The sequence below is a fragment of the Phacochoerus africanus genome, chromosome 15 (genome assembly GCF_016906955.1).
Source record: "Phacochoerus africanus isolate WHEZ1 chromosome 15, ROS_Pafr_v1, whole genome shotgun sequence".
Classification (NCBI taxonomy): Eukaryota; Metazoa; Chordata; class Mammalia; order Artiodactyla; family Suidae; genus Phacochoerus; species Phacochoerus africanus.
The window spans coordinates 19,900,322-19,923,349 of NC_062558.1; the positions used below are offsets into that span (position 1 = coordinate 19,900,322).

The 23,028-nt window shown below is 48.7% G+C and overlaps 1 protein-coding gene across 3 annotated transcripts in view; it reads left to right on the forward strand.

The window, feature by feature from the left end:
* Positions 1 to 23,028, forward strand: part of MFAP3L (microfibril associated protein 3 like) — a 40,419-nt gene that overhangs the window by 7,121 nt on the left and 10,270 nt on the right. For all 3 annotated transcript variants that reach the window (XR_007132302.1, XM_047761489.1, XM_047761490.1), the window contains exon 2: positions 11,959 to 12,373. Coding sequence is in view for 2 of the 3 variants with exons in the window: in XM_047761489.1 (XP_047617445.1) it covers positions 12,085 to 12,373 (289 nt within the window). In the remaining variant the exon portion in view is untranslated. The remainder of the gene's footprint in view (positions 1 to 11,958; positions 12,374 to 23,028) is intronic.

Below are 23,028 nucleotides of genomic sequence, written 5' to 3' on the forward strand. Positions count from 1 at the left end.
GAACTTGAAATTAATTTCCAGAAAACATCTGAGTATTCCTGACCCTCTGCATTCTCCCTGTGCGTCTGACCCCAGGACCCTCAGCAGACCCGATTCTCTCCTGCCTCTGTAGGGTGCTCCACCCCTTCCCCTGGGTTTGGGCATCTTACTTCTTCACTATATCAGATCTCGGTCCCAAAACGCTCTTCATCATGTCTCCTTAGAAGCCCTCAAGGCCCCTTTACTAAGGAGAACTTTGGAGGCGAGCCGGGACAAACCAGCCTTCTCGAGATGGGCACAGGACATCCCCTGCACAAGTCCTTGATAAAACAGGGCATGATGTAGATTTTTATGTTTAATTGGTGGGCTATGTTTATCCTCCCCTACCCCCCCCTTCCAAACGAAGTCATTACTCCTGCTAGGGAAACTGTCTCCTTTACTCACCCTTCAGGACTTGGCTGACTGGGAACTTTGGGCCTTCCCAGCTGGCCCTCTGAATTTCTGTGCCTTTTACCCAATTTAGTGCCTTATATGCAGTTATCAACAAGATGATAAGTGCCTTTAAGATAAAAAAAAAAAAAAAATTTAAGCCCCACAGCAATTGGAACTACTAAACTGATAATAGTGGCCTCTTAAATACTTTGGGTTCAGCTTAATTGAGGTGACTTGAGTCCTAACTGTTTTTATCGCTCAGATGAATCTGCCCAGCTAAGAAATCATTGAGGACGGGAGTTCCCGTCGTGGTGCAGTGGTTAACGAATCCGACTAGGAACCATGAGGTTGCGGGTTCCGTCCCTGGCCTTGCTCAGTGGGTTAACGATCCGGCGTTGCCGTGAGCTGTGGTGTAGGTTGCAGACGCAGCTCGGATCCCGCATTGCTGTGGCTCTGGCGTAGACCGGTGGCTACAACTCCGATTCAACCCCTAGCCTGGGAACCTCCATATGCCTCGGGAGCGGCCCAAGAAATAGCAACAACAACAACAAAAAAAAAAAAAAGAAAGAAAGAAAGAAATCATTGAGGACACCCAGGGAGAGTGTTCAGCCTAGCATGGCCTCTCCCGTCAGAGCTGAGAGAAAAGCAAAGCTTCCTGCAGAGATGCTGTGTGGAAACCACTGAATCTGTATTTTCAACTTTCTTCTGGTGTTTCTGTGTAGTTGAGATAATTTTCCATAGTGTCCCATTGAAACACACTTAACTTTGGGGGAAGGTTGACCTTAGGATATGTGCATTAAAGTCAGCTGGCGGATTATCCAGGTCTAACCAAATTTCAAAAAGTGTTGTGCTATGTACACAAAATTTTTAAAAAATAAATTTTTAGGTAATAAGTAGTCACAGTATTTTTAAGTTATCAAAGTAAAAGTTATGGCAGTTTGGATGTTGGCTTTTAGCCAGTTTGTCCGGCTGTAGTGTCCACTCCCAGGCACCATTCCTGGACAGGTGACAGGGGCCCTGGGGTGATGCTGTTCCAGAGGGACCTCCATGGTGCCTTGGCAGCTTGGCCTCTGCCTCTTTCACCATCAGTGTAGATGGATCCACGTAGTCCTGCCCCACGTCGTAGGGTTGTGGCAAGGCTTGGATGGGAAGTGAGTGTAAACCATAAGTGGTAGGTGACTATGAGGGGCGTCGTTGTCACGCTGCTAATAAGAATTAAATCAAGTCTATGAGTTCCCGTCGTGGCTCAGTGGTTAACGAATCCAACTAGGAACCATGAGGTTGCGGGTTCCATCCCTGGCCTTGCTCAGTGGGTTAAGGATCCGGTGTTGCCGTGAGCTGTGGTGTAGGTTGCAGACGCGGCTCGGATCCTGCGTTGCTGTGGCTCTGGTGTAGGCCGGTGGCTACAGCTCCGATTCGACCCCTAGCCTGGGAACCTCCATATGCCTCGGGAGCGGCCCAAGAAATAGCAACAACAACAACAACAACAATAACAACAACAACAACAACAAAAAGACAAAAAAAAAAGAATTAAATCAAGTCTATATTACAGGAACTCTTCTGGTCTGTCTTCCCTAAGATCCGGTTCTTGGGGAGAGTCTATTAAGAACACGCGTGTAATTCAGAGAAACATTCTCTTTACAATTCCACTGTGTGATCACGGGCTGGAAAGGAGGAGGGAAGAAAAGCTTTTTAACTACTCTGCAGTTCCTGAGTGTGTTCTCTCTGATAGATGAGACTTTATTCTCATGAAAGACAAAACCCCAGTGTACCCCTTCTGTGGTGATGCTGAATGGCCTTAATCGGACAGGAAGGCGAGGGGTGAGAGGTGGTTTTAAGGCTGTGAAACATGGATTCAATTCCATTTCAGCAGTCACAGGAATGTAAGTCTCAAACACAGAACAGGGTCCCATAAACCTTACTCTCCCCGCAGGCCCGGGTCCCACAGCCCTGACCATGCCCTTGGCCTCGCCCCACATCTCCTGCGAGGGAAGGTCACACTGTGAAGTCTGAACTCCCAGGGAACCTGGGTATGTGTGCTCTAAAGTTAGTTTTGTGGTGAAGACTGGACATAGTTACCTGGAATCCCTGAGATGCAGGTGGGATCTGTAGGAAATGCCCAGCCAGTCAGCCATCTGTCCAAAGAAAGGGCACAGGGTGATGTAAGTCCCCCAGCAGGTGGCCAGGTGCTGGCCCTGAGCAGGGTGAGGTCCTCATTGGGGACAGAAGCCCAGCCCCAGAGTGCATGTCTTGAGCAGACCCGGGCCCACACCTCCACAGTGGTAATGCTCTGAAGGGAAAGGAGGAAGGGAGAGGGAGGGGGAAGGTACTGGCAAGGTGACATTAGAGAGTCACATCAGGGGTGTGCGGGAGCCTTGCTGACATACAGGGGCTCTTCCAGCAGTAAGGAGTGGCGTGTGCGTGGGCAGGTTCCCGTGTACCTGGCATCTTCCAGGATTTGCAGAGCCCGCATGCTGGCAGTGAGTGAACAGGGGCAGAATAGTCACAAATCAAGGCTTGGAGGCACCCGGGCACCAAGCATTGTAGCCGCCAGGAGACGGGCCTCTGGCCTCCACTCTTTAATGAGGAGCCCCTGGAAATGTGCACTGTGCTAACTTTAATGAACTTAACTTCATTAATTTAATTGTTCTCAGTGTTTTTTCTGAGGTTTCCCCATGCACAGACTGTTAACCAGTCATTTACAGAAATAAGTAACACAGGTCTGGTGGCCAGGATGGCAAGGATTTGCACGCTAAGTGCACTTTTTTATAGTTCACATGGGATTTATATGGAGAATTTGTATGGTCACAGAATAGCCAGGGTAAAAATGATACCCCCAGATTGCAAGGGCAGGTGCAAGGCCTCTGTCATGAATGACCGAGTGGGGTGGAGATGGCCTGGCCTGGAAGGGCACAGCTAGGGCTGACAACACGGTGGCCCTTGGTCTCAAGATGAGGGCTGGTCAAGCCAGGGCACCAGGGTCATCACCGCCGTCCATCTGAGCAGCAAGCCTCAGTTATCACGCTGATGTGCCGTGGTGGGAAAGGGGTGAAGGAGAGGCCTACCCCCTGCCCCACAGCCAGGAGGAGCGCCCCTGAGCCAGCCCATCCTCCCTGAACCTAAAGGCATCACCAGGGACCTGAGTTGAACCCCACCCCATGTTGTAAGGAGATGTCTGGTGGCTGTGGATGGGGGTCCAAAGGCTTTGGGAGCTTGTATCCCACTGTCCAGGGTAGAGGGAACACATGGAAAGTTGCTGCTTCCCTATCATCTTCAGGTCACAGCGTCCCAGGTGCTCTGCCCCAGGGGTCTCCTGCAGGGGGGCCTCCATCTGAACACAGACCCCTCCCCACTCCACCCCTTGCCATTTCTTCCTCCCAGCCCGTTGCCTCCCCTGCTTATTGTGGTCCTGAGTGGTGGGTTTGGAGGAGAAATGACCCACCATCCTTTAGAGATGGTGTCTGTGGCAAAGGGCCCCACCCACACAGCACATCACCTTCAGCCAACAGGAGGCAGTCTGTGTACAGGCAGGGGGTGTTGAAAAAGGTGCATTCACTGTTGCGGCCTTGCGTGTTCCCAGTGTGTGCTAGAATCCTCAAGAACCCTAAACTCACCGTCACTTCGGGCCTAAACACCACATTTAGGAAGCAGGTTTAGAGTGTTGCTCTCTGATTTGTGCCGTCTTCGGGTGGCGAGCAGGTGCATTTGTCCCTCCATCCAGGCAGAGCGCTGGCTAAGCCATAAAACATCCCCCTGGCACAGGATTCCTCACCACTTCTCCAGGCTGGAAGAGAGTTCCAGCCTGTTGGCCTGTCCAGGATCCCAGATGCCCACCAGCTCCTGTCTGGCTTCACTCTGGGTGGAGGCACTTGTGCAAGAAATATATCAAGAGCATCTCAGAAAATGGGCTTGTGATGAAATGAAAGCAAGAATTGAAGGTTGGCTGAAGAATTGAAGTTCTAGGTTAGTCACTAAGAGAAATAATTGCACTAGAATGAAAATTCAGATCTCCCTATATATATACCCCCAAAGAGTAGGGAGAATGTTTTGAAAGGACATGTGGTTTTGTTTTGTTTTGTTTTAAGTGAGGGGAGATCTGGGAAACAATATCCAGTGGTAGAGACAGGCAGAGAAAGAAACGGCTCAAGGTGCTTCTGGACCCACTTTAGGTCCAGTGTAGAATCTGGTAATCATGGTATCATAGGTGAGAGGAAAATGCCAGCAGCATCCTAACCTCTTACCTGCACTGTGATGTGTCTTGGGAACCGGTTCTGTAACACAGAGGCACCATCCCCAGTGTGTCTGTCCCATTGTATTCAGATCTCAGGACTGGATCATTTTCTAGACCATCAGATTTCTAGGAAATAGCTCTCTGATCAATTAAGGGTTTACATTCATTGGGCCCCAAACTGTTTTAGCTTATTCATTTAGAATGAGAATTTAGAGGCCTTAAATACAGGCTAAAACATCAATAAACTCTTCCAAAAGACATGCCTGTGATTAGAATGGCTCTCATCATACGCCTCAACTGCCAGAACAAAGAAAACTGCCTTCCCGGAACCAAGACATTTTAACGTGATATCAGGCCTGGTCTGGGCATGAGCTTTTGGTCCTGGCTCGAAGCCGCTAAATTGTGTGACCCTAGGTAATTGCATACCTTTAGTCTCCCTTTCTCATCTCATATAGGTTTTAAAAAACCTTTAGGAAAGGATCCCCAGCTGTTTCCAGATCTAACATTCCTCTTGTGTGAATACAGTAGACCTGTCTCTATCTTGCCCAGCAATAACCATTATGTCTGCAGGGAAACCATTACTCCAATTTTTTTTGTCCTCCTTTTCTTTATTTATGAGAACTTTATTTTATATGATTCTTACTTGTAATCAGAAAAACACACCATGTGGAAAAAATGTGATGAAGATCCAAGAAAGATTTCTTAACAAGATTCTCCATCAAAGATAAAGTATCACAGAGATGGCATCACCAGGCCTATTGTTCATTTTTAGGTTTGGAAAAAACTAATTTAAAACAGATCCATTATGGAAAGTAGGTGCCTTCTGTGTATCAGAAACATAAAGCATACAATTGCGTAGAGGTCTTCACAGTAGCACAGCGGATGGAGTGGGAACGAAGCCTTTTGTTCCAGCTCCTTCTGAATTGTCAGCTGAGCTTGCCAGCCTTGGCTGGGGGTCACTCCCAGTCGCAAGGCAGGGTGTACTTGCTCTTCCACCTAAGACCACCAGGCCACCTTCCCTTCTTGGGGTCACAGCGTGCAGTGGACAGCCAGAGTTCGTGCTGCTCTGCTTTCAGTGCATGACAGCACATAAACTGAAGCATCACTGCTGTTTGTCCTCACAAGACCTCCTAGCAGCCAGGAGCAGGAGAGTGAGGCATCCCCCCCTTACCTGGGAGCCCACCACATCCTTGGTGTCACCTGCCATCTTGTCCTTACCTGTGAGCACACCCCATCCTTGGTGTCACCTATTGTCCCCTCCTTACCTATGAGCACACCCCATTCTTGGTGTCACAGGCCGCCTGCCTTTCCATCCCCGCTTCCTGTGCCTGTCCCTACCTGTGTATTACATGTTCATTTCCCCACTGTCATTCTTTCCTTGTTTGGGATCAGTGTCTGGCCCCTGGTCCCCTTGGTGAACTCCTTTGTAATTAAACCACAGGGTCCTATAGATAGTTCCTCTGAACCCTACACCCCTCGGGTCCCCAGTCCTCCCCTACAGTGGACCTTGACCCCTCTCTGCTGGGACAGTGTCACACTGTCCTATAATTGTTGATTTGGTTTGTCCTCCTGCTTGATTCTCGATGGCAGGGGTGAGGACTGTCACCTGTTCCTCTGCACCCCAGCAGTGTGCAGGCCCAGGAATCTGGTTAACACGCACCGATCTGGATTGATCTGCCCAGGTGCTTCTAAAAGTCACCTGCACAGGATGCTCTTCATCCTCTGATGTCATGATTGCATCTACCAAAAGTCATGGATTCCGTTTGTGTGATTAGGGCACTGGGGATCCCTACACAGACATTCTAGAAGACGTTCAGGGCAGAAAAGAAGGACTGTGTGAATCTTTTTCTGTAACATGACTCTGGATCTTGAGGCAAAACATAGCTGATTTAGAGTTTAAATGACTTGGTCCTGGGCTGCCTCATCACAGCCCAAACACGCTTGGTCCAGACAGCCCCTGGATTCTTGCAGCCTGTGATCAGACACCACCTTAGAACTCAAGGAAGAAAGAATGGGCTGATGAGAATTCTGCTGTAATTTTTCTTTAAAATTGCAAAAGACAATCATACTTAAACTATGTTTTCTGAAAAGGCTAGTGTGGGTATTTTTCATTGACAATGATACATGGGAAAGGAAGTTGAAGAAAGAAGCCCATGACTAGAATGGCTTCGGATGCTACTGGAATCTTAGCACTGATGGCGTGAGGAGTTCATCAGAGCCTCTCCATCCCACGGGATTGCCTTGGTTGTAAGGACCTCTTGAGAATGTGTCTTAATGTAAAAGGTGGCCTCTCTGCCTGTGGCATTGTTTATGCACAATTGAAAAATAGTGGTATCTTTTGGTTGCCGTTGTGACAAAACCCTGTTGTGTAATTATAAAATTATATCACAGTTGATGGGGAAATGCCAGCATGAACCCTGCCAAGAAAAAAAACAATCGTGTACATTCATTTAGTTCAAAACACCCTCAAACAAGAGGCCCTTTTCCTCCCAACTCCAGAAATTCACGGACTATGTCTGTAGTCATGTTTTATTATTTATTTATTATAGGTGAAGTGATAGCAAATAAGATTCCACAAAGCATTGCATTGAGATACTTTGAGATAAAAGGCAATTGTTGGGATGTAGGGAAGGGGTCAAGTTAAAAAAAGGACATTTGATGTTTGCTGAGTATTGTCTCCTTTTTTTCGTTTATTAAAAAAAAAAAATTCAAGTATTCTGTGAAAGTGTTCCCAAAGGCCCTGACTAAACACGTGAACCTTAACAATTTGCCCATTGTGGCCATGGTTAAGCCCCAGTGTGGGATTCTGCGGCCTTTGCTGTTGTGTTTTGAAGGACTGAATTTTAAGCCATGGGATTACAGTCCTTGTGGTTTATTCTTCAGAGGCTGAAATGTCTTTCCTAACGTGACACCATTATTAGCTGAACTTTCCACGATGCTGTCTGCAAAGTCCAACAAGCTGAGCACAGTACATTTGTGGGACATCTCCCCAGTGTCCAAAGGGGTGTGACATCTTTCCATCCTTCTGAGGACTCCCTGAAGGTTCCTCAGTTCCTCGGGAGCAGCCACCCCTGGATCCCCCTCCCTGTGGCTACAGGTGCCAGGATTGAGGAAATCCTGCAGAATCCAACGAACCGGGGTCCCACCCTCCACGCACTCCTTGCAGTTGAGAAGACACTTCCCAGCCCAGGGGAAATGTGTGTGTCAGGGGTCTGCACAGGCTGTCTGGGCTGGGGGAAGATGAGAAGGGCTGGGATCTGTGGCTGTGCGGACTTCTGTGGGGGAAGGGAGCAGGGGCTGGGGTTGGACTGCATGCAGGGTGGGCTGGCAGCAAAGGCAAGCTCCCAGTGTCACCAGCACCCCCCACCCCACCCCCGTCCACTCCCAGCACCTTCCAGGCACGCCAAACTGACCTGTCTCTCTCCCCAGGACTGAGTGGACATGGCCTGTGGCTTGTAGGGTCTGTAGTGCTCCCAGCTCCACCCCCACCCCTGGCAGTGTGCCCAGTACATAATAAATACTCCTTTGAAGATGTGAACTGAAAGGGTATAACATGAGATGTGGTGAATTCTTGCTAAAGACTGTTAATTCACTAGTGTTCATTAAATGCTTTCTTTTCAAAAATAAATGTTCACTGAGCTTTTTAGAGTAAAAGCACTCAGATGCAAACAGCCCATAAATTACTCATTCTGTTTCCTAAGTGCCTTAGTCACTTTTCAGCCAGGAAAGGGGGGAGAGTGGGATAGGTTTGCAGCTGGCCTGCCTCACAGGTAAGGAAGCCTCTGCCTCTAACCTGTCAGGTTGCTAAGGGAACTCGATGCAGTTGCAGAACAGTCGCTACGTCTCTAGCCCAGGACACCAACTGATGTTATGAAAATATGATAGAATGGCCTCCCCTTCCCTTTGTCCTGTCTGGCACAGCATGTTGGGATGTAGAAAACCCCTGAGGCCAGCCTTTGTTTGAAAGCAGGTCTTGATTTATGCACCTTGAATCTCAGTGTGATCTCCCGTTTGCTACATTCTCCCCAACTGTGGAGAAAAAAGTCCCAGTATATGTACTGCCCATGTTTATTAGAGCCTCCTCCCACTGCAACTTGTTTCTGATTTTCCCTGAGGTCCTGGTCGGCCTCTGTCCCCAGCTCACACCAGGGAGTGGGACTGACCCAGGAACAGCTCCCAAGGCCACTGGAGGGGCAACTCCCGTCTCAGACCTGAATTCCACCAAAGGACCCAGTGCTGAAAGCCATTTGTCATGACTTCTGAGGTGGGATGCTGGTCATAATGTAGGCAGCAACCCCCCAAACAAGGTGCGATGTAACTTAGAATAGGAATATTCCTAACTCAGGAGTCGTGGCTCAGCAGGAACCCAACTAGTATCCGTGAGGATGCGGGTTCAATCCCTGGCCTTCCTCAGTGGGTTAAGGATCTGGTATTGCCCTGAGCTGTGGTGTAGGTCACAGATGCGGCTTGGATCCTGTGTTGATGTGGCTGTGGTGTAAGCCAGCAGCTACAGCTCCAATTCAGCCCCTAGTCTGGGAACATCTATATGCTGCAGGTACAGCCCTAAAAAGACAGTAAACAAACAAACTCAAGAAGCATAATTTCAGTAAAGGATGCTTTATACAGTGATAGGAACTCTTATTTATCAAGCTGGGCAATAGTTAAGTGTTTTATGTACATTCAATCATGAATCCCTGTAAAGTCCTTACTTGGTAAGAACTGGTGCAGAAACAGTCAGGCCTCCAGGATGGGTAGACACAGGACCCTGCCCAGTCTTCCCAAAACCTGAGACCATGCTCCTAGTGGCACTGTGGGCACAGGTCAGCTTTCTAACTTCCTGCTGGAAGGAGACCCCCAAGATGAGCCAAGGACAGAAAACCATTTCCAGAGTCGTGGCAGGTGTCACTGCCTGTGCTGTCTCCTCGGACCCACAACCCCATGACCCTGCTGGAGAGCCCAGTGGGCTGCCCTGGGGCCTCATGGGGAGCATGCAAGGCTACGTGGCACCAACAAGACCCACATCTTTCCTGATGAAATCTGCAGCCAGTTTATCACCCTTCGTACCTCTGCAGTGTCACTGTTCACAGAACTGGATGTATGGTGTCTGCTCTCTTCTTTTGGAGAGACATTCATTCATTCAGCAACTCACTGGGCATCTAAGTGTCAGGGACACTTGAAGACACTGCAGATACAAAGAAAATGCAAAAGACAGGACAGTCAGGATGGCATGGGCTCAGGACTAGCCTCGACACGAGTGGAGCAGAAGGAGGTTTAGAAATAGACTCATTGTTTTGCCAAGAGGGCAGGATCACCCACAGACGAAAGGACAACATTTTCTTCAGACGGCCTGGAACAGCTGCATGAGAAATGAGCCTCAGTCCTTTACCTCACGGACCAGAATGGGTTCCTAGAAAAGCCAGAACCAGAAAGGGACATGGAAACGTTTGGCCGTGCTGACACCATTCTCTGCCTCATTTGTTGTGGTGGTGACAGGGGTGTGTAAATCTGTCGAAGCCCATTAACATGCAGCGTTAAAATGGACACTTTTTAAATATATAAATTATACCACCAGGAAGTTGACTTTCAAAGATATAGCCTATCCTCTCAAGGTGCTTTCGTGATCATCCGAGAAAACCCAGGTTCCTGACTCTCTCCTCTGAGCTCCGTGGTCTGGCCATCTGGTCTCTGGCCCACCTCACAGCACCTGTTAGCCTTTGTCACTCGCTCCTCCTAGAATGCTCTTCTACATCTCTCAGTGTGGCTGATTCCCAAAAAAAGGTGCAGCTCTGGACCACCTCCTCAGTGACGTTCTCTCAGATTGCATGACTCGGCGTTCAGGTGCATCACGGTGTGTTTTTCGAAGCCCTTGTCATTAGCTGAGGTTCTCATGTATGTGGGACTCCTCGTCTGCTTTTCCTGCAGGAATGTATTCTCCTCAGGAGAGACCTGTCCTGTCTGCTCATATCTCTTGGACCTGGAATGAGGTCTGCCTGCAGTAGATGTTCAGTACTGATTTTGAGTGAATAGAAGGTGTAAGGAATTCAGATTCTATGACGTAGCGGGGCCGGGACACGGAGGTTGCCAAGTTAAGAAGTGGTTATGGGGTCGGCCTGGGACCCAGGAAGGCTGAAGGTGGCGGATCCTGCAGGACCACCCTCGCCGTTGCTGGCAAGGAGAGAGGGAAGCTCGCGCAGAGCACACAGAAATAGGGGACAGTGAAGTGGTGTTTAAGAGGTGGGGTTAACAGCGTGTAGTTACTGACATTCAGAGGGACGGGGGCGGAGGTAGGGTTGACTGAGGTTTGTTCCCACCTTCCGGCATAGACAGCGCTGCCCAGACCTGCAGGCAGGGATCTGGAAACACAGCACGATCAGTAGGTAAAGCCAGTTGGGTTTGGGGACCTCGTGTCCGAGTTCCTGGCAGAGTACCCTGGCAAGGCTGCCCAGGGCTGCCCGGCAGGCCCCAGATCATGTCAGCCATGGAAGGAGGGACGCACCTGTGCCCAGGAAGAGAGGGCGAAGGTGGGGTGCGATGAAAGATGGTTACTGAGAAGCTCGGAATGACTGGAACTTCAGAATTTAGAATTTGGAGAAAAGAAAGGTCGGTCCCGGGTGTGGCTGTGTGATGACTGGGTGCAATGGAGAAGAGGGGTGTCGGTGAAGGTTAGATCTTGGGACGAAGACATGCAGCCACCCATCATGTCAGCCCCTGCATCCTAGGAGGCAGGTGACGATGGAAACCATGGAATCCAGTGAGTGACGGTGTGGGAGGTCAGGGTCATGAGCACAGGAAGCTGGTTGCTGTGGGCTTTGAGGAGCTGGGCAGGGTCTGAAAGAGGAAGAGGTGTCCTTGTGGGGGGGGGTGCCATTCTGATTCTGGGGGAGCCCTTCAAAGTGGCAGAGCCCAGGTGTGTGCACTAAAGTGGCAGGAGGCCATGGACACCGGCAGAGAGAGGCTGGGCGCGCCCAAGTGCACCCCCCGGGTGTGTCCATGATAAGGACAAGTGGGGGCAGAAGGGGGCCTTGTGGTGCGGGATGAAAGAAGCCCCGGCCGGCTGCCAGCCCCTTGACATCATGTGACATAAAGTTAACACGTTCCTGCCAAGAGTTTGGTGCTTCAGGAGCAAAAACAACAAAAGTATATTGACACAATTTCCATGAAAAATATAACCTAACATTTGGCACATCTTCTCAATATGTGTGCTGTTTAAAAATTACACAGATGTGTATTTTAGCTGGGTTTCTTAACATTTCATGAATAGTAAAGTATGAATGCTACTATTTATGTGTTTATGTGTTTTTTTTTTTTTTTAACAGGTTCTTAATCAAAAGCCAAGTCAATGGACCCAGGGTGGGTGTGCCCCTCAGGCTGTGAGCAGCGTGCTGTCCCATAGAAGGTCCCTCTGGCCAGCATCCTGTTGCCTTACGGAGCAAGCAAAGAGGATGGACGGAGTGAAGAGCCGTCTGCCTGCGTGCTTTCTGCCTTCTGTGCCCTTTTTAATCCTAGTGTCCACTCTCGCAACTGCTAGGAGTGTGGCCAACAGCACTTTAAATGGCACTGACGTGGTCGTGGGCTCTGCGCCGGTGGTCATTGCCAGAACTGACCATATCATCGTCAAGGAAGGGAACAGTGCCTTGATTAACTGCAGTGTTTATGGCGTCCCTGAACCCCAGTTCAAGTGGTATAATTCCATGGGCAAGCTGCTGAAAGAAGAGGTGGAGGAGAGAGGAGGTAGGCTTTCAGGTTGTATCCAGTGTCATAAAATAGGAGTAGAGATATAGGGGTCAGACCCTGAGTTGTTCTTATTCAAGTCATTTACAGATCTCGTCTTGTGTTGTTTTTCTAAGGCAAGACAGAAATATACATCCTTAAAGATTCAGAGCAGTCGTGAATTCGCTTTTGCACTCTTGACTCAGAAGGCAAAAAGCAAACATTAGAGTCTTTAAAAGGCCTCTTGAACTGTTGTGATATAACACGCAAAATCTTACAGTGATGAGTGGAAAGTGGATTTTCCTCAAGCATATGTTCCGTTTTATAAGGGAGTTTTGTTTCCCAGCACATAGCAGTTTATCATTCAATGTCAGTTTAATTCATGGACTGTGGGTTTAAAGGCCACACTTTTTAAGTGAAATCTTGGTAGGTTCTCAGCACCAGCTGGAGACTCTCCACTGAGCTTCTGGGACCTGGCTGGAGTGTCTGGAGTGTTTCATCCAAGGCCAGGTGGGAGGGAGGCTGCGGGAGCGAGAAGCAGCAGGTGCCTTGGGGGAGTGCTTGCCTTCTGGCCATGAGGTGGGAATCCCCTTCGACTGCGGCCAGAGAGGCCCTGATGGTCAGCAGAGCCTTGCACCTCCTGGCCAGGTATGGGAATTGAGCCTGACTTTCCAGAAGTTGGGGATGTCCTTTCTGCGCGGTCTTGGCAATGACCTGGGGGCGGGGTGGGGTGATTCCCCCCATCCGACTCAGCAGTGGCATGGTTTCTGCTGCCTTTCCCGCCATCCTCCCAGCCCACAGTGCTTCACCTCCAGGAGAGCCTGCATCTGGAAGACCCATACTTCCAAGCTTTTCCTCATGTCACCTCAATCACTCTGTCATCTCCTTAGATGCTAAGTGGATGGGGCATCTGGCAGTCCCCACATCCAGGCTTCTGGGGTGGCCTGTGGGCTGGTGCTTCCACACTGCTCCTATTTCAGGCTGTGCAGTATATGCATCGAGGATTACAGCTGTGAAAATCTCATGCTTCACCTGGGGGAGGCCAGTTCCCTCTGTACCAAGTGACATGATGGGACCACAGAGCTCTTAAATTAGAAGAGACCTTGGAGAGAGTGCAGTCCAGACATCTCTTTTATGTTGCTTTTCCCCAGTCCTGCAGTCGTGAAGTGGCTGTGACTAGAACCCTCAGGGCTGACAGGCAAACGGGACAGAACATCCCTGGCCCTTTTACCATCCCCGAAGCCCCTTCCTCCCCTGCAGGTCAGGAGGAAGTGGCAAGTGATGTCACACCTGCCAGGGTTGGTAACCATGACAATATGCCAGGGTTGGTAACCATGACCCTGGGCTCCAGGGTCTTTCTGTGGATGGGCCTCTGTGAGGATTCCCAGGCAGATCCAAGGGTAACAGGGCTTCAGACCCAGCCTGAACCCCTAGAGGCCTGGATGCAGAGGCCGGCCAGGGTATTAAAGAGCCTTGCACCCTGGAGAGGAGGAAGCCCTGGGAACAGCAGCAGCCGGCCTGGATTTTGGTTGTATCACTGAGTATTGTCCTGCCTGGTTCTGACTGACACAGAGCAATGGTGGGAAGTCTCGGGTTATAGGTTTGGCGTCAGCCTCGCACAGCTCTTTCCCTAGCTGTGCCTTGGGAGGCTGAATGAGCTAGAGACACTTGCATCCATGGATGCTCGGGGCTGGAGAGCAGATGCCCAGGGCCCCACAGACCCAGCCTGGGCACAGGCTGTGCCTTCAGAACCCTCAGCTCCTGTTTGCAGCCAGCAGCCCTGCTCATATCAGCTGGTTGTTTTAAAACCTCATAAGGAAGCACACTTAAATTTTTTACAAGAACTCACGATACTGGTACTTGGTGTTCAAGCTCAGCTTTTGTAATTTCTGTGCATAATAATAGTCATTTCAGGACACGAGTGCCATGGGTAATACACAAAACAACAAGCAAGACAGGAAATAGCAGAACATTTATCCTCCTCAAAAAGCACGAGCATAGCACTGCCATTCAAGGGGCTGTGGTCTTTAACTCTTTGTTTCTGACCCAACGATGCCACCATTATAACCAGGACCTAGAGTTCAGACTCCAGGCAGATAGGCGCATTTAAATGGAGCAGTAATTCATGAATAACAAAGACGTGATTGACGCAGTGTGCAGAATGGCATGAGCATCTCAGAATGTTACCCAGAAACAGCAGAGGCTTCCATTATCAACCACTACCATTGATTAGGCCCCTGTACCAAGTTATACACTTCGTTGCTGGTCTTACCAAGCATGACGGTTGAAGGGTATTGATCCCCACACATACAACTGAGAAGCAGATGACTGGAGAAGATTGTATCCGACAGGGTGTGGCCTGGGTGGGGTTTACTCTCTCCCTGTGCCCACCAGCACCCACTCATCCTTCAGGCCTCAGTAGGCGAGGGATTGTGAAAGCCTCTGACCCAGTGAGACGATGAGAGGCTGTATGGGAGAGGTGGTGTACCAGCCCCACCACTGTCACAGGGAGGCAGAGCTGGGACCCTGCTGTGACAGGGACACACCAGGTGTGTTCCCAGCCGCCTGGCCAGTTGCCCTGGAGCCAACCATGGGGGCTTTGTGATTCCAGGAGCAGTTCCGTTTTTCGATGAGACTGAGAAAGTGAGCCAGTTGTTCCTGGCGCCAGCCCCGCTGGTCCCAGAAGGCAGGAGTATTTCCTGTCACTGCAGGAGCAGCAGCTGCTCTGCTTTGCGTCTTCGTAGGGTGACTGCAGTCCACAGACCAGGAAGGGCTGATGTGTGATCTCTTTCAGGAGGGGAACTTTTTTTGGAGTTCACCAAAGGTCATGTTTGAGGTGGTCCACCAGCCACATTACAGAAATAACCGAGAAGTCAAACAACATGAGTAACCATGAATGGCCACAAAATGTTCTGCTTTAGATTTTCCTCTTGCTGGAGGTGAATGGGAATAGACAGTTGCCAGAAATTGTTACAAAAAAGTCCCCGTTATTTCAGGTTCTGATTATCCAGTGTAGCTGCGCTGTAGCTTCTTACTCTGACTTTAAAACATTTAAATGCACTGTGGCACTTTTGTCAGGTGATCAATAATAAGCATTTCCAAAAAGTCTGCTCCAGAAAAGACACAGGCCTTTGTAAACATGCCCAGCTCGTTAGTGATTAACTTGGAAATTCTTCCTTGGGTTAGGTTTAGACTTTGCTGTGGATTTGTCTTCCATTATCTTATAGCATTCTGTCCCCAGAAATGATTGAGAATTATCTTTGAAAAGAAACACGCACAGAGTAAGCTAAGCTGAAGTGTACCACGCTCACAGTTGTCTCACAGCTGCTTGACCCTTGAGGAACTCATTGTGAGAAATTTTGCTTCAATTTGCATTGCTCTCATGTTTTTACCCTCTACTTCTGCACATGTTTTTGGTAGCCTGTAACATGCTGTTACCACCTCCTGCAAAGGACCACAGCAGACTGTGGCTATGTTTTGAGACGTGTGTAACCTCCCCTGACTTGCAGATTAGAAGGGGGGAATCAGTCCAAAAAGCCTTGAGTGTAAACCATCCTTTGCCTCACTCAAATGAAGCATGAAGATGTGCATTAACCTCTGAGAATGGTATGCTGAATTCCTCTTTTAGTACATTAAGTATTTGAGACTTAAAAAATCAACTCATCAGAAGGAAGTAGGCAAAATTTATGTATCTGTAAATGCATTCCCAGAAACTGAGAACAGCACGATCGTGTCTCTCCAAGCCGTTCCCTCAACTTTCCTGAGCCAGTTTTCCTACCTGTAAAGTAGAGATACTGCTTTTCCAGCACCAGGTAGGATTGTGCATCTTGTGCATTAACTGCTCAGTGAGGATGCCTAGAACACACCAAGCTGTCAGCAGACAGCAGCCGTCACTGTCATCGGTCATGTTACCAGTGTCCTCCATCGTCACCATCTCGATCCCAAGTCCCTCTCTCTCTGCTTCATGATACGGTGTGTCTTGAAATAATTTTCTGGACAGTTTCTTATTCACCATCTCAATTTCTTAACCTTTTAAAAAGCATTCCATAAACACCCAAACAAGCTAGATTTAAGTGTTACATAAAATCTCAAGAAGACGCCATGACAGCTGTGATGGTGAGCGCAGACCCCTGCCCTCCTCAGCATATCCCCTCCACGTGCACAGGACCCACAGATGCCTGCATGCTCCAGCTCTGGGCAGGCTGCAAGTGTGGACATGGAGTATACTATGTGCTTGGGATGAATTTGTCCTTTGCCCTCCCAGTAGTTCTTCAACCCAGAGGACAGTGGCCAAGTCTGGAGGCGAAGGTTGTCCTAGCCAAAGGGGGAGGGGAAGGGAGTGGAGATGTGCCTCTGGTGTGTGGTGAGCAGAAGCCAGGGTGCTCCCAATGTCTGCAGTGCGCCAGCAGCCCCACTAAGAGTGATCCGGTGCAGGATGCCAAGGGTGGCAAGAGGAAGAGCCCAGTCCAACCCGAAGAAGCATCCTCAGCAGCCGAAGACTCATTCCAGAGTCCACTAGCCACGTTTGAACCAGTGCTGTGCTTTTCCATAAAGTGTTACTTTGGTTCACTTTCCAGACTGAGTCATGTCAAGGGCCAGTAAGGACCAACCATCTATAGTGTTTCTTTTATGAGCTGTGCTCCATTTGGGGCGTGAGCCCAGCATACTTTAGTCTCAGCCACACAAAGACCCTTCTCCATCCCTCTGAGAGGTCAGTGAGGGCCAGGACTCCCCACACAAAACTGTTTGGCCCCATGAAGGGAGCTCCTAGAAGACCCTGCATCTGCTCTCAGGAGAGACTCTGCCAGCCCATTGTGGAATAACACACTTGGCACTTTACAAAAAAATGAAGATTACCAGGTCCAGAGACTAGAGGGTCAGCCATTTCCTCTGCCAGGAAATGAAAAGACAGGTCTTTTCAGCTGCTATTCAGCTGCTGGCTGTGGACAGCCCTGACCGCCCCCACCTCCTTGAGCAGGGAGCTGGACGAAGCCTGGATGATCCCGGCCACCTCTTGTGGAAGCAGCTTGTGACAGTGGCTGAGAACTGTTGGGGGAGGCCTCCCAGGAGAATGGGGGTGGGGGCACCCAGACCTGGCAGCCTGCTGCAGCTTGTATGCTCTGAGTCTGTGCAGGGGCTTTGGGCAGCTGTCCCTCCCGCTGAAGCCCCTAACAGGTGCAGCCATGCGACACTCAGTTTGTTTTCAGTTCTCTTTGGTAAAGAGGCCTGGAGCCTTTCTCCTGAGCAGCCTCTATTTCAGGTCTTGGAAAACTGGCCCCATGCTTATCAACATGCATGTGTGTTTGGTTCTCATTTGAAGAGTGTGGATTCAGTGTGATGCCATTCAAGTGACCATTGCCCTTCATTTCTGTTGGCCTAAACATTCCTGGAACTCTCATCACCTGAGAAGTTTTATTTAAGTTGGTTTCAAGAAAATAACCTCCTCAAAAAGCTTAGGAGCCTCCGTATCTAAGCGGTATTGTGAGCAGAGGCTTCATCTTCTCGTTTCACCTATTAAGGATGTGGAAGAACAACACATCAGTTTGTTTACACATCCACAGAAAGGCGTATCCAAGGAAAAAGAAATCCCTTTCTTCCATATGTAATTTGAAGCAAATTCTAAGAGCTTAGCATTTGGGTATAATGTTCATTTTTAACGCTGAGCGATCTATGGAACCGCTGGATAAATCTGGGATTCCGCTAGACGTGGGTTTGAGGGATAATGCTGTAGCTGCAGCATCTTCATGGTCATGCTGGTTCAGTTCTGGGAAGTGTTGGTGCTGCTCTTTCTGCGCAGTGGTCATTTGGCAGAGGTGTTGGCAGAAGCGATGGTTCTGACCTGTAACATCAAGTCGCGGTAACCCGTGTGCCACGGCATTTCTTGGTGTCACAGGTTTAAGGAGCTTTGTGATGCTATTGACCTGCTTCTCTGCTTGCTGGGCAGTACCCCAACAGTCCTGTCACCATGAGTTTGTGCTGTTCTGCATGACTCCCACTCCATGTGCAGTGGTCCCTTGGTGACACAGTGGTACCAGGTCAGCTGCCTTCCCAGCCAGGGGAGGAGGATTGGGGGGGGAGGGGCAGGTGATGGCTTTGCCCAGAGGATGTTGGTGGGACGAAGGTTCTAGAACTGTGTCCCTGGGGAGAAAAACTCCAAAAAGGAGATTTTTTTTTTCGCTCCTTTTATATTCTCACATGCATTAATACTTTCCCAGTCAATCTAGGCTTGCCTGATTTGAAGCATTTCAAGAATTCTAAAAGTGGGTCACCAGCTCACATCTTGTGACCACAAACTCACAAACTGCATTTTCTTTTTTTTTTTTTTTAATTATTTATTATTATTTTTTTCCCACTGTACAGCAAGGGGGTCAGGTTATCCTTACATGTATACATTACAATTACATTTTTCCCCCACCCTTTCTTCTGTTGCAACATGAGTCTCTAGACAAAGTTCTCAATGCTATTCAGCAGGATCTCCTTGTAAATCTATTCTAAGTTGTGTCTGATAAGCCCAAGCTCCCGATCCCTCCCACTCCCTCCCCCTCCCCCTCCCATCAGGCAGACACAAGTCTCTTCTCCAAGTCCATGATTTTCTCTTCTGAGGAGATGTTCATTTGTGCTGGATATTAGATTCCAGTTATAAGTGATATCATATGGTATTTGTCTTCGTCTTTCTGGCTCATTTCACTCAGTATGAGAGTCTCTAGTTCCATCCATGTTGCTGCAAATGGCATTATGTCATTCTTTGTTATGGCTGAGTAGTATTCCATTGTGTAGATATACCACATCTTCCGAATCCAATCATCTGTCGATGGACATTTGGGTTGTTTCCATGTCTTGGCTATTGTGAATAGTGCTGCAATGAACATGCGGGTGCACGTGTCTCTTTTAAGTGGAGTTTTGTCCGGATAGATGCCCAAGAGTGGGATTGCGGGGTCATATGGAAGTTGTATGTATAGATTTCTAAGGTATCTCCATACTGATCTCCATAGTGGCTGTACCAGTTTCCATTCCCACCAACAGTGCAGGAGGGTTCCCTTTTCTCCACAGCCCCTCCAGCACTTGTTATTAGTGGATTTATGAATGATGGCCATTCTGACTGGTGTGAGGTGATATCTCATGGTAGTTTTGATTTGCATTTCTCTTATAATCAGCGATGTGGAGCATTTTTTCATGTGTTTGTTGGCCATCTGTATATCTTCTTTGGAGAAACTGGATTTTCGTAGATGCTCCCAAGCCAACCTTGCAGGGCTGTTACCCACACAGCCCACCTGCCGTGGCCTTTCCTCTTCTCTCAGAAACGTGTTGTGTAATCAGTGTGTCCCTCCCTTTGGGCTCTTAAAGGTGGAAAGTTAGCGTTTTTATTTTTTTAATTTAATTTCATTAGTGTAGTTGACTTACGGTGTTGTATTTGTTTCAGGTGTACAGCAAAGTGATTCAGTCATACACATAAATATATTCTTTTTCCCACATAAGTTATTATAACCTATGGAGTAGATTTTCCTATGCTAGGCAGTAGGTTCTCATTACACACACTACTGCATAAAATAGATGACTGATGAGAATCATCTGTTTTTAAAAATGACTTTAATCTCTCTACATTTCTTTATGATTTCACCAGTAGTGATTTTGTGCACGTAGCTGCATCGCTTTTTTCTGTGACTGAACCATCCATATCCTTTCCCACTTTTTTTTTTCTTTTGGGTTATCGACACATTTTGCAGGGTAAAACTTGTAATTTGGGAGAGATCCAATCCATCAGTGTTCTCCACTACAGTCTCTGGGATTCTTGAAATGATGAAGAAGGCTTTTCCATCCCAAGGGTAGAAAAATATTTTTATACCTGTGGTAATTTTTTTATACCTTTAGGAGTTCCCATCATGGCTTAGTGAGTTAAGAGGATGCGCGTTCAATCCCTGGCCTCACTCGGTGGGTTAAGGATCCGGGGTTGCTGCCAGCTGTAGTAGGCTGGAAACTGCAGCTCCCATTCAATCCCTAGCCCTAGCTCATAAACTTCCATGTGCTGCAGGTACAGCTGTAAAAAGAAAAAAAAATTATACATCTAATTTTACATTTAGATCTTCACACTACTTGGAATTTATTTTTGTATGTCACATAAATTAGTAATTTAACTTTATTTTCTTTCAAATGCATCGTCAGTTATCCGCCCCCCCCCCCATTTGAAATGATATCTTCTTTAGTTTAAAAATCCCACCATTGCCAGCACCTGCATCTGGACTTTGAGGTTTTCTCTGCTGATTGAACCAGGGGTCAGAGCATCAGACGAGGTGGGATGGCCAAGTGTCTCTAGCCCCTCCTGCTTTGCAAGGTCCATCAGCGGCAGTGCACACAAGCTCCCTTCTTTTGCTCACATGGCCACAGCCCCTTCTGGCCCTGAAAGAGCTTTCTCTTCCTCCTGCTCCTCAGCCTGCACTCCTGGCCCCCAGATACCATAACCCCTCTCAGCAGCATCCTTACTGTCCCCACTGCCGGTCCAGGGCAGATGCCCCAGAGTTGGCTGGGGCTACATCCCTCCTGAGCCAGATGCTTTCTGCAGCTGGGGGTCTGTGTGGAGCCTGGTGATAGATACTTTATCCAATCATGTTTGTTGACTGAATATGTAAACACAATAAGGACCTCTGTCCTAAAGACGCCAGCCTCATCATGCAGCACACATGCAGTTCAGCTAGGGATGAACCTCTGTCAGCATTTCTCTTTGCAAAGGATCTTCCCTGGTTCTCTTGGGACATTGCCCTTGGGCTTCTTGTGCCTGGAGTGTCCTGGGGTGCTGTTAGCAGATGCCCAGGTGTGCTCGAGGCCCCCAAGGGCCACCCAGCCTTACTGAGGTATCAGCCTTCAGGATGGGTGGGAAATGGGATGGGTGGAGCCCTTCCAGAGCAGAGGGGCGGGGGCGCGGTCGGGCGGGGGGGCTACCCTCTGAGCAACAGGAATCAGTGACAAACCTCCCAGTGTCAGGGAAGCATTTCATGGGGCCTTTGGTGTCCCAGTCAGAACATCTGCCTCATTGATTTCCTCCACAATCACTGCATGCTGAAGAACTTGGCATCAGCTGCTAACATACTAGGTGTTTATTCATGCTGAAGTGATGCAGCTGAGTAAAAATTCCATCCCGATCGTGACATTCCCGTTCAGCTCCAGTTTAGTATCCCAGGAGCAGCCCCCTTGAGTCCCTGCCCATGTGGCTGCTGGCTCTGCAGGTCCCTGTGACAGCCACTGTGACCATTTTCATGCCCTTAACCCCCTGATAGCTGAGGTCATACCTTCTAGAACAAGTCAGGACATGGCATTTACAGATGAGGCGAAGAGCTGCATGCAGCCAGGAAGGTCTCAGGACAATGCTGGCTGCATGTGCTTCTCCATGAGCCCAGCCCCCTTCCCCCACCCCTGCTGATGGGAGGACCACCCCCCCACACACACGCCATGTGGGGTCTGTGGTATATGAGGCTGCCTACAGCAGTGGAACGTGTGGAAATCTTTATTTCTCACTAATCGCAGGTCACACTGAGGTTCAAAAGTGTTTAGAGGCTTAATGCCTGGGAAGGAAGGAGTGTATCAGCCATTAGAAAGGAAGTGATAAGGCCTGCATCACCTTTGAGGTCAGAGTCTGTCATTATAGCCCTTGGGTGAGTAAGTGTGTGCATGTGTGTGTTGGCTTCCAGAGACTCACTTTGAGGTCTGGGAGTAGAATGTCTGATCTGAGTCACAGGTTCATTTTACCAGGTCATACCTGAGAGGAAGCCTAAGAGGCAGTAATATGATCTTAATTCCATAAAGTAAATGTGACATGTGTTTTGTTTCAAGAGAACATTAGCAAAGGACTTAAACTAAAGAGAGGGGTGTCCTGCTGTCCTTGTCATGGACGGGAAACAGGGAATTGCTTCAGAGATGGTCTCAGTTATGTACCTGGTGTCACAGCTCCTATTGGGTACTACCCATCTACGTCAGGATCATTGAATGTGGATGTCACGGTTTATAGTTGCGCCGACATAGTCGCTACGCAAATCTGTGGCTGGGCTCCAGGCTTCAAGAACAAACCAGGTTAATTATTGGATAAAGAGGATGGTAGGTGTTAGTCTGTCCTGGACTGAGAAGCAGAATATGGCCCAAACTAATCATTTATGTGCTGAACATCTCACCCGTTGCCCCACAGCGAACCACAGGTGTCACCTAATTGTGTTTGATCCCAGACCCCTTCTGACCATGGAAAAGGGAGCAGGTGGAATGTCTGAGTCAGTAACTGCATTGAATGGCTTGGGTCCAGGACAGAGAAATAGATGATTAAAAGCATGCTTGAAGATAACTGTAAATTTAAAGTTTAGAAACCCTTTGACTCGTCAGTTGAGGAAAACACAGGTATCTTGTAACTAGCGTGCAATGCTGCATTTCACTTTTCTATGACAGATAGAATACAGTGATCCTGAAAGTCTGGCTGAGGTGTGGGGAGAAAGATGTGCCTGCCTCCTGACTTCAGTGTTTTTTTATGCTCCTTTCTCACACCCAGGTTTCCACCCATCTGTCCTTGTATGTAAGATAATTTCTCCACAGGAAAGGCCTGGGAGGTTGGGGGTGAAGGAATGGATCCTAACCATTTCCCGTGCAAATAACTTCACCTTCGCACCCTCTCCCATCCTATTTCCTGATTTATTTTCCAACAA